This window comes from Babylonia areolata, chromosome 5, assembly GCF_041734735.1.
Source record: "Babylonia areolata isolate BAREFJ2019XMU chromosome 5, ASM4173473v1, whole genome shotgun sequence".
In the NCBI taxonomy this organism is placed as follows: domain Eukaryota; kingdom Metazoa; phylum Mollusca; class Gastropoda; order Neogastropoda; family Buccinidae; genus Babylonia; species Babylonia areolata.
The window spans coordinates 5,389,062-5,401,561 of NC_134880.1; the positions used below are offsets into that span (position 1 = coordinate 5,389,062).

Sequence of the window (12,500 nt, forward strand, 5' to 3'; positions counted from 1 at the left end):
TTATCAGTCATCCATCCATTACTCACTCATTCTGTCTATCTAATCTAATCTAATCTATTCTATTCTGATCTATCTATCTATATGTTGTTTGCATTGTTTTGCTTTTTCGTCTTTCTAAAAAATGTTTTCAATTTACAAATGCATAATCTAACACATAGTTATATAAATCTATTCATACATCTGTCCTTAAACGTACGCCTGTTCGTACATCCATCCATAACAAAGATAATTATATGCTTATCCACACACACACACACACACACACACACACACACACACACACACACACACACACACACACACACACACACACACCCGTACCGGGATCCTCACATCACCTTCATGAGCGCTAATCTTTCGGAAGAGATGATACACCAAGCTTCCGTGCCCAGCTTGCACTCAGCGCACGTGAAGCACCCACGGCAACGCTTGTCCCTGGCAAAAAGTCTGCAGAGAAATCCACTCAAACTGAGTTGTAGACAGAAGAAAATAAGAAAAGCAAAGGTGGCGCTGGACTGTGGCGATACTGAAGAGTGAGCAGCCCAAGTTTTTTTTATCAGAGAAAAACAGCAATGTTGGGACATGTTTTGTTTTTCTTTTTTCTTTTTGTCGCGTTGTTTTTTTGGGGGGTTGGGGAGCGGGTGTGTGTGTGGGGGTGGGGGGAGGGGGTTGGGAGGGGGTGGGGTGGGGGTTGGGATAAGGAGGGGGGGGAGGGGAGAGGACGATCGTACTCGTATGTAACTGGTAACTGTGTTATTTATTCACACCTCTGAAATCTGCTTTACACCACCTCTTTCATGTGGGGACCATGGGCGTTGTCTTAACTCTCTCCATACGAACGGCGAAAGAGACGACGTTAACAGCGTTTCACCCCAATTACCATCATCAAAATATTGCAAACGGAAGGCTCTTATACTGAAGACGTGAATGTTGACAAAGAATATCACAATTCTGACGACGGAAGCTAAAGGTTGGGTCATTCAGACACCCACTGGACATCCGAGGGGTCTGTGTAGAGGAGAAGAGAGGACTGGCCATACTGAGTGAGTTAACTGATCACAACAGTTAGTTTGGCCATCAGTGAATAGTTATGGTGAGCACAACGCGAAGTGTGTTTCATGCTTCGAATTACTCACACAGTTTCAGTTTTAGTCTCTCAAGGAGGAGTCTCTGCGTTCGGACAAATCCATATGCGCTATACCACATCTGCTAGGCAGATGAAAGTGTTACATATCAATAAGTTCAGTTGTGGCAGGTCCGCTTCCTTTGCGTTAGCTGTGCTTGACTATGTGTGTATTCATGTGTATATGTACATAACTACATGCATGTATATGAATGTGTATTGTGTGTGCGTGTGTTTATGTAAGTTTGTGCCTGCCTATGTGTGCGTATGTGTTAGGGTAGCTGTTAGATACACAGGTATGTTAAAATGTATGTATGCTGTGTGTGTGTGTGTGTGTGTGTGTGTGTGTGTGTGTGTGTGTGTGTGTGTGTGTGTGTATAGTCACATTTTTGTGTGTGTGTGTATGTAACATTGATGTAATGTTTTATGTTAACAAAAGCGTTTTTGCAAAGCAACTAGAGCAGATTTCTGGATAATGTGCTATATAAGTATCCATTATTATTATTATCATTAATTATTATATCAAATCGTGTAACTAATCCAAATATGGGTCCCACGGGGCACTGTGTCCAGGTGGACGGAAGAGGAGTGGAGCGCGTGCAGCGTGACGTGCGGGCACGGGGTGATGACCCGGCGCGTGGAGTGCCGCCAGAGGATCTCCCCCACCCTGCACCTCAGCGTGTCAGCCGACAGGTGCTCTGACCCCAAGCCCCCCGTGACCCAGTTCTGCCGCCAGCCGCCCTGCTTCCGGTGGACCACATCCAACTGGACCACGGTAGAATGCACTCTCGAGGACTCAAAAATAAAAAAAAAAAAAAAAAAAAAGAAAGAAAAAAAGGAAAAGTGTGTGTGTGTGTGTGTGTGTGGTTTTGTTTTTTTGTTTTTTGTTTTTGTTTTTTGTTGTTGTTGTTTTTTTTGTTTTGTGTGTGTGTGTGTGTGTGTGTGTGTGTGTGTGTGTGTGTGTGTGTGTGTCTGTGTGTGTGTGTGCATGCGCGCGCAAGGCGATACAACACAGTTTCAGCTAAAATCTCTGCACTGAGCTATTTTCAAGTCCGGGCCTTAAAATCTCCTCATTCCAAACTGGCCATGGACACAGTGGGTGGGAATTCACTGCCTTCCTGTGCCGATCCCTGGACACATTTAGTGTGAATTCACTGCCTTCCTGTACCGAGCCCTGGACACAGTGGGTGTGAATTCACTGCCTTCCTGTGCCGATCCCTGGACACAGTGGGTGTGAATTCACTGCCTTCCTGTGCCGAGCCCTGAATACAGTGGATGTGAATTCACTGCCTTCCTGTGCTGATCCCTGGACACAGTGGGTGTGAATTCACTGCCTTCCTGTGCCGAGCCCTGGACACAGTGGGTGTGAATTCACTGCCTTCCTGTGCCGAGCCCTGGACACAGTGGGTGTGAATTCACTGCCTTCCTGTGCCGAGCCCTGGACACATGGGGTGTGAATTCACTGCCTTCCTGTGCCGAGCCCTGGACACAGTGGGTGTGAATTCACTGCCTTCCTGTGCCGAGCCCTGGACACAGTGGGTGTGAATTCACTGCCTTCCTGTGCTGAGCCCCAGACACAGTGTATAAATTCACTGCCTTCCTGTACCGATCCCTGGACACAGTGGGTGTGAATTCACTGCCTTCCTGTGCCCAGCCCTGGACACAGTGGGTGTGAATTCACTGCCTTCCTGTGCCGAGCCCCGGACACAGTTTGCGTGAATTCACTGCCTTCCTGTGCCGAGCCCCGGACACAGTTTGCGTGAATTCACTGCCTTCCTGTGCCGAGCCCCGGACACAGTTTGCGTGAATTCACTGCCTTCCTGTGCCGAGCCCTGGACACAGTGGGTGTGAATTCACTGCCTTCCTGTGCCGAGCCCTGTACACAGTAGGTGGGAATTCACTGCCTTCCTGTGCCGAGCCCTGGACACAGTGGGTGTGAATTCACTGCCTTCCTGTGCCAAGCCCTGGACACAGTTTGCGTGAATTCACTGCCTTCCTGTGCCGAGCCCTGGACACAGTGGGTGTGAATTCACTGCCTTCCTGTGCCGAGCCCCGGACACAGTGGGTGTGAATTCACTGCCTTCCTGTGCCGAGCCCTGGACACAGTGGGTGTGAATTCACTGCCTTCCTGTGCCGAGCCCTGGACACAGTGGGTGTGAATTCACTGCCTTCCTGTGCCGAGCCCTGGACACAGTGGGTGTGAATTCACTGCCTTCCTGTGCCGAGCCCTGGACACAGTGGGTGTGAATTCACTGCCTTCCTGTGCCGAGCCCTGTACACAGTGGGTGTGAATTCACTGCCTTCCTGTGCCGAGCCCTGTACACAGTGGGTGTGAATTCACTGCCTTCCTGTGCCGAGCCCTGGACACAGTGGGTGTGAATTCACTGCCTTCCTGTGCCGAGCCCTGTACACAGTGGGTGTGAATTCACTGCCTTCCTGTGCCGAGCCCTGTACACAGTGGGTGTGAATTCACTGCCTTCCTGTGCCGAGCCCTGTACACAGTGGGTGTGAATTCACTGCCTTCCTGTGCCGATCCCTGGACACAGTGGGTGTGAATTCACTGCCTTCCTGTGCCGATCCCTGGACACAGTGGGTGTGAATTCACTGCCTTCCTGTGCCGAGCCCTGTACACAGTGGGTGTGAATTCACTGCCTTCCTGTGCCGAGCCCTGTACACAGTGGGTGTGAATTCACTGCCTTCCTGTGCCGAGCCCTGGACACAGTGGGTGTGAATTCACTGCCTTCCTGTGCCGAGCCCTGTACACAGTGGGTGTGAATTCACTGCCTTCCTGTGCCGAGCCCTGTACACAGTGGGTGTGAATTCACTGCCTTCCTGTGCCGAGCCCTGTACACAGTGGGTGTGAATTCACTGCCTTCCTGTGCCGAGCCCTGGACACAGTGGGTGTGAATTCACTGCCTTCCTGTGCCGATCCCTGGACACAGTGGGTGTGAATTCACTGCCTTCCTGTGCCGATCCCTGGACACAGTGGGTGTGAATTCACTGCCTTCCTGTGCCGATCCCTGGACACAGTGGGTGTGAATTCACTGCCTTCCTGTGCCGAGCCCCGGACACAGTGGGTGTGAATTCACTGCCTTCCTGTGCTGAGCCCTGGACACAGTGGGTGTGAATTCACTGCCTTCCTGTGCCGAGCCCTGTACACAGTGGGTGTGAATTCACTGCCTTCCTGTGCCGATCCCTGGACACAGTGGGTGTGAATTCACTGCCTTCCTGTGCCGAGCCCTGGACACAGTGGGTGTGAATTCACTGCCTTCCTGTGCCGATCCCTGGACACAGTGGGTGTGAATTCACTGCCTTCCTGTGCAGAGCCCTGGACACAGTGGGTGTGAATTCACTGCCTTCCTCTGCCGAGCCCCGGACACAGTGGGTGTGAATTCACTGCCTTCCTGTGCCGATCCATGGACAGTGGGTGTGAATTCACTGCCTTCCTGTGCCGATCCATGGACAGTGGGTGTGAATTCACTGCCTTCCTGTGCCGAGCCCTGGACACAGTGGGTGTGAATTCACTGCCTTCCTGTGCCGATCCCTGGACACAGTGGGTGTGAATTCACTGCCTTCCTGTGCCGAGCCCTGGACACAGTGGGTGGGAATTCACTGCCACGATGGCCGTCAGAGGCGAGGGAACTTTTAGCCTGATCTGAATCAGTGCTGTGCATGCGTGGGAGTGATTGGTCTGTGAGTGGTTTGATTTGTCTCTACGCCTGACTCAGTGCTAGCTGTTTGTGTGTCGCCATCATCATCGTCGTCATCATCATCATCATCATTATCATTCGCCTTCCTGCTGCAATTTTCGTTGTTGTTGTTGTTGTTGCAGCTGCTGGTGCCGTTATTGTTGTTCATGATGTTGTTGTTGTCGTCGTCACCATCATCATCATTATTATTGTTAGCGTCATCATCGTCGTCGTCGTTGTCATCGTCGTCATCAGCAGAAGCAGCATCACCATCACCATCACCACCATCATCATCATCATCGTCACAACATTCATCATCACAACAACCACCACAACCACATTCAGCACCACCACCACCATTATTATCATCATCACCACCACCACCACCATCACCATTATCATCACCATCATCATCACCACCACCACCACCACCACCATCATCATCATCATCACCATCACCACCACCACCACCACCACAACCACATTAATCATCATCACCATCATCATCATCATCATCATCATCACCATCACCATCAGCACCACCATCACCACCACATTCATTACCATCATCATCATTATCATCATCATCACCACTACCACCATCACCACACAACAATCATAATCTCCATCATCATCATCACCATCACCACAACAATCATCATCACCATCACCACCACCATCACAACAATTATAATCACCATCATCACAATCACCACAATCACCATCACCACCACCACAACAATCACCACCACCACCACCACCACCACAATCATCATCACCACCACCAACACCACCACCATCACCACCACAACAACAGTCATCACCATCAGTACCACGATCACCACCACCACCACATTCATTACCATCATCATCATTATCATCATCATCATCACCACCACCACAACAATCATCATCACCATCATCATCACCATCATCACCATCACCACCACCTCACCACCACCACCACCACCACCACCACCACCATCATCACTGACGTCGCTGTGCAGTGCTCCACCAACTGCGGACTGGGGGAGCGGACGCGGAGGGCGTGGTGTGTGGGCGGGGAGGGGGACGAGGTGGAGGCATCACGCTGCAGCCAGGACCGGCCCCGCACCCGTGTCCTGTGCGACATGGGGTCCTGTGCCAAGGGGTGGTACTACACCCGCTGGTCCAAACAGGTAGCTGTGTGTGTGGGGGGCGGGGGTGTGGGTGTGGGTGGTGAGAGGGTAGGTGTGGGTGTGTGATTGAGTGTGTGTGTGTGTGTGTGTGTTGGGGGGGGGGCGCGGGGGGGGTAGTGTGTGTGTGTGTTGGGGGGGGGGTAGTGTGTGTGTTGGGGGGATGTAGTGTGTGTGTGTGTGTTGGGGGTGAGTGTGTGTGTGTGTGTTGGGGGTGAGTGTGTGTGTGTGTGTGTTGGGGGGTGTAGTGTGGGGGGGGGGGGAGGAGGATATGGGCGGGGAGTAGGGGGGCTGGGGTGTAGTGTGTGTGTTTGTGCTTGTTTGTTTGTTTTTTGTGTGTGTGTGTGTGTGTGTGTGTGTGAGTGAGTGTATGTGTGTGTGTGTTTGTGTTTGTGTTTGTTTGTGTGTGTATGTGTGTTTGTTGTGTGTGTGTGTGTGTTTGTGTGTGTGTGTGTTTGTCGTGTGTGTGTGTGTGTGTGTGTGTGTGTGTGTGTGTGTGTGTGTGTGTGTGTGTGTGTGTGTGTGTAGCGCATTTTCCAATAATCTGGCGCGCGCTTATGATGATGGAGAGATAAAAGACAGGAGAGGAGGAGAGGGAGGCGAGGAAGATGGTTTGAACAGGCCAACATTAATTCTGGTAACAAGTAAAGTGGGGTGACTGATAGGTTTTAGGTTTTCCTGGTGATTGTGTGCGTGCGTGTGTGTGTTTGTGTGTGTGTGTGTGTGAGTGTGGCGTACATCGTGCACCTCAAAAATGCATATATTATTATTTGTAGTGGAATGAATGAAAGAATTATGTCATAAAATTGGGGAACATAGACCTAGGGGAACGTAGACCTTGGGAAACATAATCATACCAGGGGGAATATAGACCTGGGGGAACGTAATCATACCAGGGGGAATATAGACCTGGGGTAGTATAGATCTGGGGGAACGTAAACCTTGGGGAACATAAACATACCAGGGGGAATATAGACCTGAGGGAATATAGACCTGGGGGAACGTAGACCTTGGGGAACATAATCATACCGGGGGAATATTGACCTGGGGGAATATTGACCTGGGGGAACATAGACCTGGAGGAACATACCAGGGGGAATATAGACCTTGGGGAACATAATCATACCAGGGGGAACATAGACCTAGGGGAACATAGTCATGACAGGGGGAACATAGACCTAGGGGAACATAGTCATGACAGGGGGAACATAGACCTAGGGGAATGTAGACCTTGGGGAACATAATCATACCATGGGGAACATAGACCTAAGGGAATGTAGACCTTGGGGAACATAATCATACCAGGGGGAATACAGACCTGGAGGGAAAATAGACGTAGACGAACAGTGGGATCACTCCGTGGACACAGCAAGAGAAGCTGCCTTTTGGCACTAAGTCTGAGGGTAGCGATCATTACTTTCAGTGATAGAGCGAAAGACAGTGCTATCTACTTCCTGATACCGATCCTTGATTAAGAAAGTGGAGGACCTCTTGATTAGGATCTGACCATTCACTGACCTCTGCTGTATCAGCCAATGGGCTGCGTCCTCATCTCCGGATGTCGCTGACCCCTTCATCGTTCGTGATGGACTTCCGTCTGGCTACTGCTGATCACTGCTGACCAGAACTGACCACTGTCCGTTTTTTTCTCTGGTTTCTTGTAAAGTGTAATGTGAGGCGTTTTAATCAGTGAGAGTGCACGCGTTGATCGGCTTTGTGCTCTGACAGTGCCGTGTGCGCTCGTGTGTGTGGGTGGTGGGTGGGTGGGTGGTGTGTGTGTGTGTGTGTGTGAGGGGAGGGAGGGGAGGGGGGCTAATTCGGCGTGCGCGTGTGTGAGTGTGCGCATCTACAAACACTTATAATTTACATGCGTATGTGTCTAAAATCTTCTGTGTTTGTATAACTATGATTTCCGATTCATGTTTGTTACGTTTTATGTGACTTCTCCGTCCCCAGTATTCCTTGTGACCCCTGTTCATTTGGTATTACAGACATTTTCTATCTAAACCCTGTTGGTGTGTGTGTGTGTGTGTGTGTGTGTTTGCGTATGTGTGTGTGTGTGTGTACGTGCGCGTGTGTGTATATGTGTGTATATGTGTGTGTGTGTGTGTGTGTGTGTGTGTGTGTGTGTGTGTGTGTGTGTGTGTGTGTGTGTGTGTGTGTGTGTGTACGTGCGCGTGTGTGTATGTGTGTGTGTGTGTGTGCGCGTGCGCGCCGTGCAGTGCAGCCCTCAGTGCGGCACCAAGACCTACAAGACCCGCCAGGTGCACTGTGCCGCCGAGGACGGGGGCCCGCTCCCCGGAGACAAGTGCCCGGCCCACGAGAAGCCACGTGCCCGGAAGTCGTGCGGCGTGGCCTCCCCTTGCGGCGGCAAGTGGTTCTCCGGGCCCTGGTCTGAGGTGAGTGAGGAGAGGAGGCCGGGGAGAGGAGGAGGAGGGGTGTGGGGGTGTGGGGGGTCAAATCCTGTACAGAACGGACTGTCCACGCTGGGGACTGCGACAGACGAACTCGGGTGTAGCTGTGTGGGGGGGAATCCGGGACTGGGTGGCGTGGGAGTAATGCCATCTTATCCATTCATACTTTCTGATTGTTTCCTTTCCTTTGTTCTTTGTTTCGTTTGTTCGGTTGTTCAGGTGTGTGTGTGTGTGTGTGTGTGTGTGTGTGTGTGTGTGTGCGAGTGTGTGTGTGTGTGAGAGAGAGAGAGAGAGAGAGAGAGAGAGAGAGAGAGTGTGTGTGTGTGTGTGTGTGTGTGTGAGAACGCAAGAACGCAAGAATTTTAATGTAAGGTCACCGACCTGTATACATTTTGGGTGCACGTGTTGCACACACAGCTTAACTAAAATAAAATAGGAAGAACGAAAACAATCCACATAATACACAGTGAGCTCACTGAGAACAAGTAAACTAAATGAAAAGCACAAGGCTGATATGTCTGTTTAGGGCTGAAAGTACTCTTCTCTCAGTCTTAATGCATAAAAAACAAACATTGCAACATCTCTGGTCACATTACAACTTTCGTTTTGCAGCAGAAATGATAATGACAGATTTCTAATATGTTGCATATGCTTGAGCAAATATTTCCTTCTAATATCATCATATAATGGACAAGCTGTTAGTACATGTAGTTCGTTCTCTATTCTACCACCACATGGGCAGTTTTTCAAAACATCACAATAACGCTGATTTATTTTTAGTTCATTTATACCAAAACGGAACTTAATGAAGGCCGATCTAAATTTACTGATGGTAAGATCAGATAAGTATTTTTCAGGTTGTAATAAGGATTTGAATGACCTATATGTTTCATAACGATTACTTCCGTTGAGTTTGCTTGCCCAATCCTGTTTAAAGCCATCTATCATGCGTTGTTTGAATATTTTAAGAAAAACATTTACATCCCCAACCCCGCCATTTATCCAAACTTCTGAAAACCCATAAATGTCTAAGCAATGTTTCAGTCCATCTGCCCAGTTTCTTGAAGACATATCAGCATTGTATGTCATCTTATTTACGTTCATTAGGTACGCCTGTTTCGGGATTCTCGATAGAGACATTTGATTTAGCTTAAACCAGTATCGCAAAGTACTGATGCAACTATCAATGTATAATGGATATCGACCAAGATCACCATAAATCATTACATTTGGGGTTTTGGGACTGACACTCAAAAATCTTTTACAAGCAAACAAATGGACAGACTCAACTGCTTTGAAGCGCATTATTCCCCACATTTCAGATGCGTATAATAGCATAGGTTTTATCTGCGCATCAAAGAGTTTAAAAAACACGGTTCTGTCCATATTGCCAAGACTCCACATTGTTCTCATAATTTCAACCACCCTCCCTTTTGCCCTGCCAGCGAACTCTTCAAGTGCAGAAATGAAAGATAACTTGGTAGACAGCATAAAACCCAGATATTTATAATTGTTTACAACTTCAATTTCGTCTCCATCGAAATACCATTTTTCTGCTTTAGACAGATGGCCACCCTTTCTGCAAACCATTATTTTTGTTTTATTCAAATTTACTGTCAGTCCAAGAGATTTAGATGCTTTGTTAAGATTATCTAATTGATTTTGTAAACCTGCTGGTGACGATGACAGCAAGACAATATCATCTGCAAACAATAACAGAAATATTTCTTGTAAGCCTGGCAAAAACTGAAAACCGTGTTTTCCATTCTTGGTCACCTCGTCAGCGACTTCTGAAATCAAAAGCGAGAAAAGCAAGGGGGACAACAAACATCCTTGCTTTACTCCTGCAGGACAATCAAAAAATTCTGAAACATATGGCCCCCCATCGGACACAGGACTGAACTGTACTGTACATCGCTTTTAATATTCGGATCATTTTGGTTGATGTTCTTATCTTGTTAAGCACTGCCCATAGACTATTTCAATCAACTGAGTCGAAAGCCTTCTGATAATCTATGAAAGCAATATAAAGCTTATTCTTCCTTGCTCCATTTAAACATTTTTGGATAATGCTACAGAGAGTAAATATGTGATCGATCGTAGAGTAACTTTTTCTGAAACCAGCTTGCTCTTCCGAGATTTTACCTTCACTTTCGGCCCACTCGTACAACCTCCTGTTTAGTATTGATGTGAAAATTTTACTAATTACGCTTAATAAGGAAATACCTCTATAATTTTCAGGATTGTTTGCATCGCCTTTTTTCAAAAGTGGAATAATGACTGAACGAGTCCAATCTGATGGAAAATAGCCTACATTAAAAAGATGATTGAATAAGTTTGTCAAAAAAGGTGCTATTATATTTTCAGATGCTTTTAAAAACTCTCCCGCAAAATCATCTAAACCAGCAGCTTTTCTGTTTTTTAGTCTTCGTATTGCAAATTTCACCTCATCAATTGTTATGTCATCGTCCAAACCATGGATTTCAAATTCACCTACATTTTCATTTAATATCGATATTTCTTCTTCGTGGTCAGGGGAGTGAACTTCACTATTTTCGTTCAACTGATTTTGCTGGCCCAAGATACGCTCGAAATGTTTTTTCCATGTATCGATTGGAATATTCGGTTGATTTCTGCGTTTTCGCCTGACTGACTTTACAGTGGACCAGAATGAAGTATTATTTGATCTGTTTTCCAACAAAGATTCCCTTAATGTATTTCTATAACTTTTGTGTGTGTGAGAGAGAGAGAGAGAGAGAGAGAGAGAGAGTGTGTGTGTGTGTGTGTGTGTGATGTGTATGTCTGTGTGTTATCGTACGTGTATGTGACTTTATTTGTATTTGCCATTGTTTAGTTTATAATTCGTAAGCGTCCAATAATAAAAGAAAAATCTGTGCATTACCTCAGAACGAATTTGTATAAAAATGGTATAAAATCACTGACTGGGTGTTTTCTCGTGATATTTCCACAAATATTGTAAAATAAAGATGAAATAAAGGAAGATTGAAAAACAGGGAAAAAATTATTTCGCTCGACAACGTTTTCTAACTTTACTACTTGAATACGTTGGACACGATTTGGGCATGTTGTTCGTTAAACAATGTTTTAATCCTCCATGCTTCAATAGGATATAAAGGTGTGGTCAACAGCAAAGTCCGAGCTGTATGGTCAGTGGTTTCTCCACTGCATTCAGAATTCATTTACAACTTAGTCTTTTGTGAAGGACTATGACTCTCAAATTAGGAGACAATATTTCAATAGCTCTTAGTGCTGCAGCCTTGGGGACTAGTTGGCCTTTGGGCACCATCTCAAAGCCCTCTTGGCCAAGACAGTGGGGATGTAACTTGGGCAAGACACACTCCTAAAGCCGTCTTGGCCGAGAGAGTGGTGATGTAACTTGGGCAAGACACTCTTCTAAAGCCCTCTTGGCCAAGAGAGTGGGGATGTAACTTGGGCAAGACACTCTCGAAAAACGCTCTTGGCCGAGAGAGTGGGGATGTAACTTGGGCAAGACACTCTTCTAAAGCCCATTTGGCCGAGAGAGTGGGGATGTAACTTGGGCAAGACACTCTCCTAAAGCCCTCTTGGCCGAGAGAGTGGGGATGTAACATGGGCAAGACACTCTCCTAAAGCTCTCTTGGCCAAGAGAGTGGGGATGTAACTTGGGCAAAACATTCTCCTAAAGCCCATTTGGCCGAGAGAGTGGGGATGTAACTTGGGCAAGACACTCTCGTAAAGGCCCCTTTGCCAAGACAGTGGGGATGTAACATGGGCAAGACACTCTCCACCATAATCAATATCCAGCCCACATATCTAATCGGGTCGTCAGCTGCCTCTTCTGCTGTTGTGATGGATGTTGTCCGACACGGCTCTGATACAAACGTGAACCTGACCTCTGATTGACGTGTGTCGCCGCAGTGCAACGCCACCTGTGGGGAGGCCTGGCGGACGAGGGAGGTGGTGTGCATGAAGAAGCACGGGCGACGGCTGTGGGGCGTGGTGGGTAAAGAGAACTGCCTCCGCAAGGAGCGACCAGTCAGCAGGGACATGTGTTCGGATCTACCCTCTTGTCTTCCCGAGTGGTACATGACCCATTGGT

At 47.8% G+C, this 12,500-nt stretch overlaps 1 protein-coding gene across 1 annotated transcript in view; it reads left to right on the forward strand.

The window, feature by feature from the left end:
* LOC143281888 (thrombospondin type-1 domain-containing protein 4-like) overlaps nt 1–12,500 on the forward strand; it is a 333,059-nt gene that overhangs the window by 308,958 nt on the left and 11,601 nt on the right. Inside the window, 4 exon segments of the mRNA XM_076587162.1 lie at nt 1,697–1,898; nt 5,820–5,990; nt 8,210–8,386; nt 12,320–12,500. The exon segment at nt 12,320–12,500 is cut by the window's right edge and continues 5 nt beyond it. Coding sequence (XP_076443277.1) covers nt 1,697–1,898; nt 5,820–5,990; nt 8,210–8,386; nt 12,320–12,500 — 731 coding nt within the window.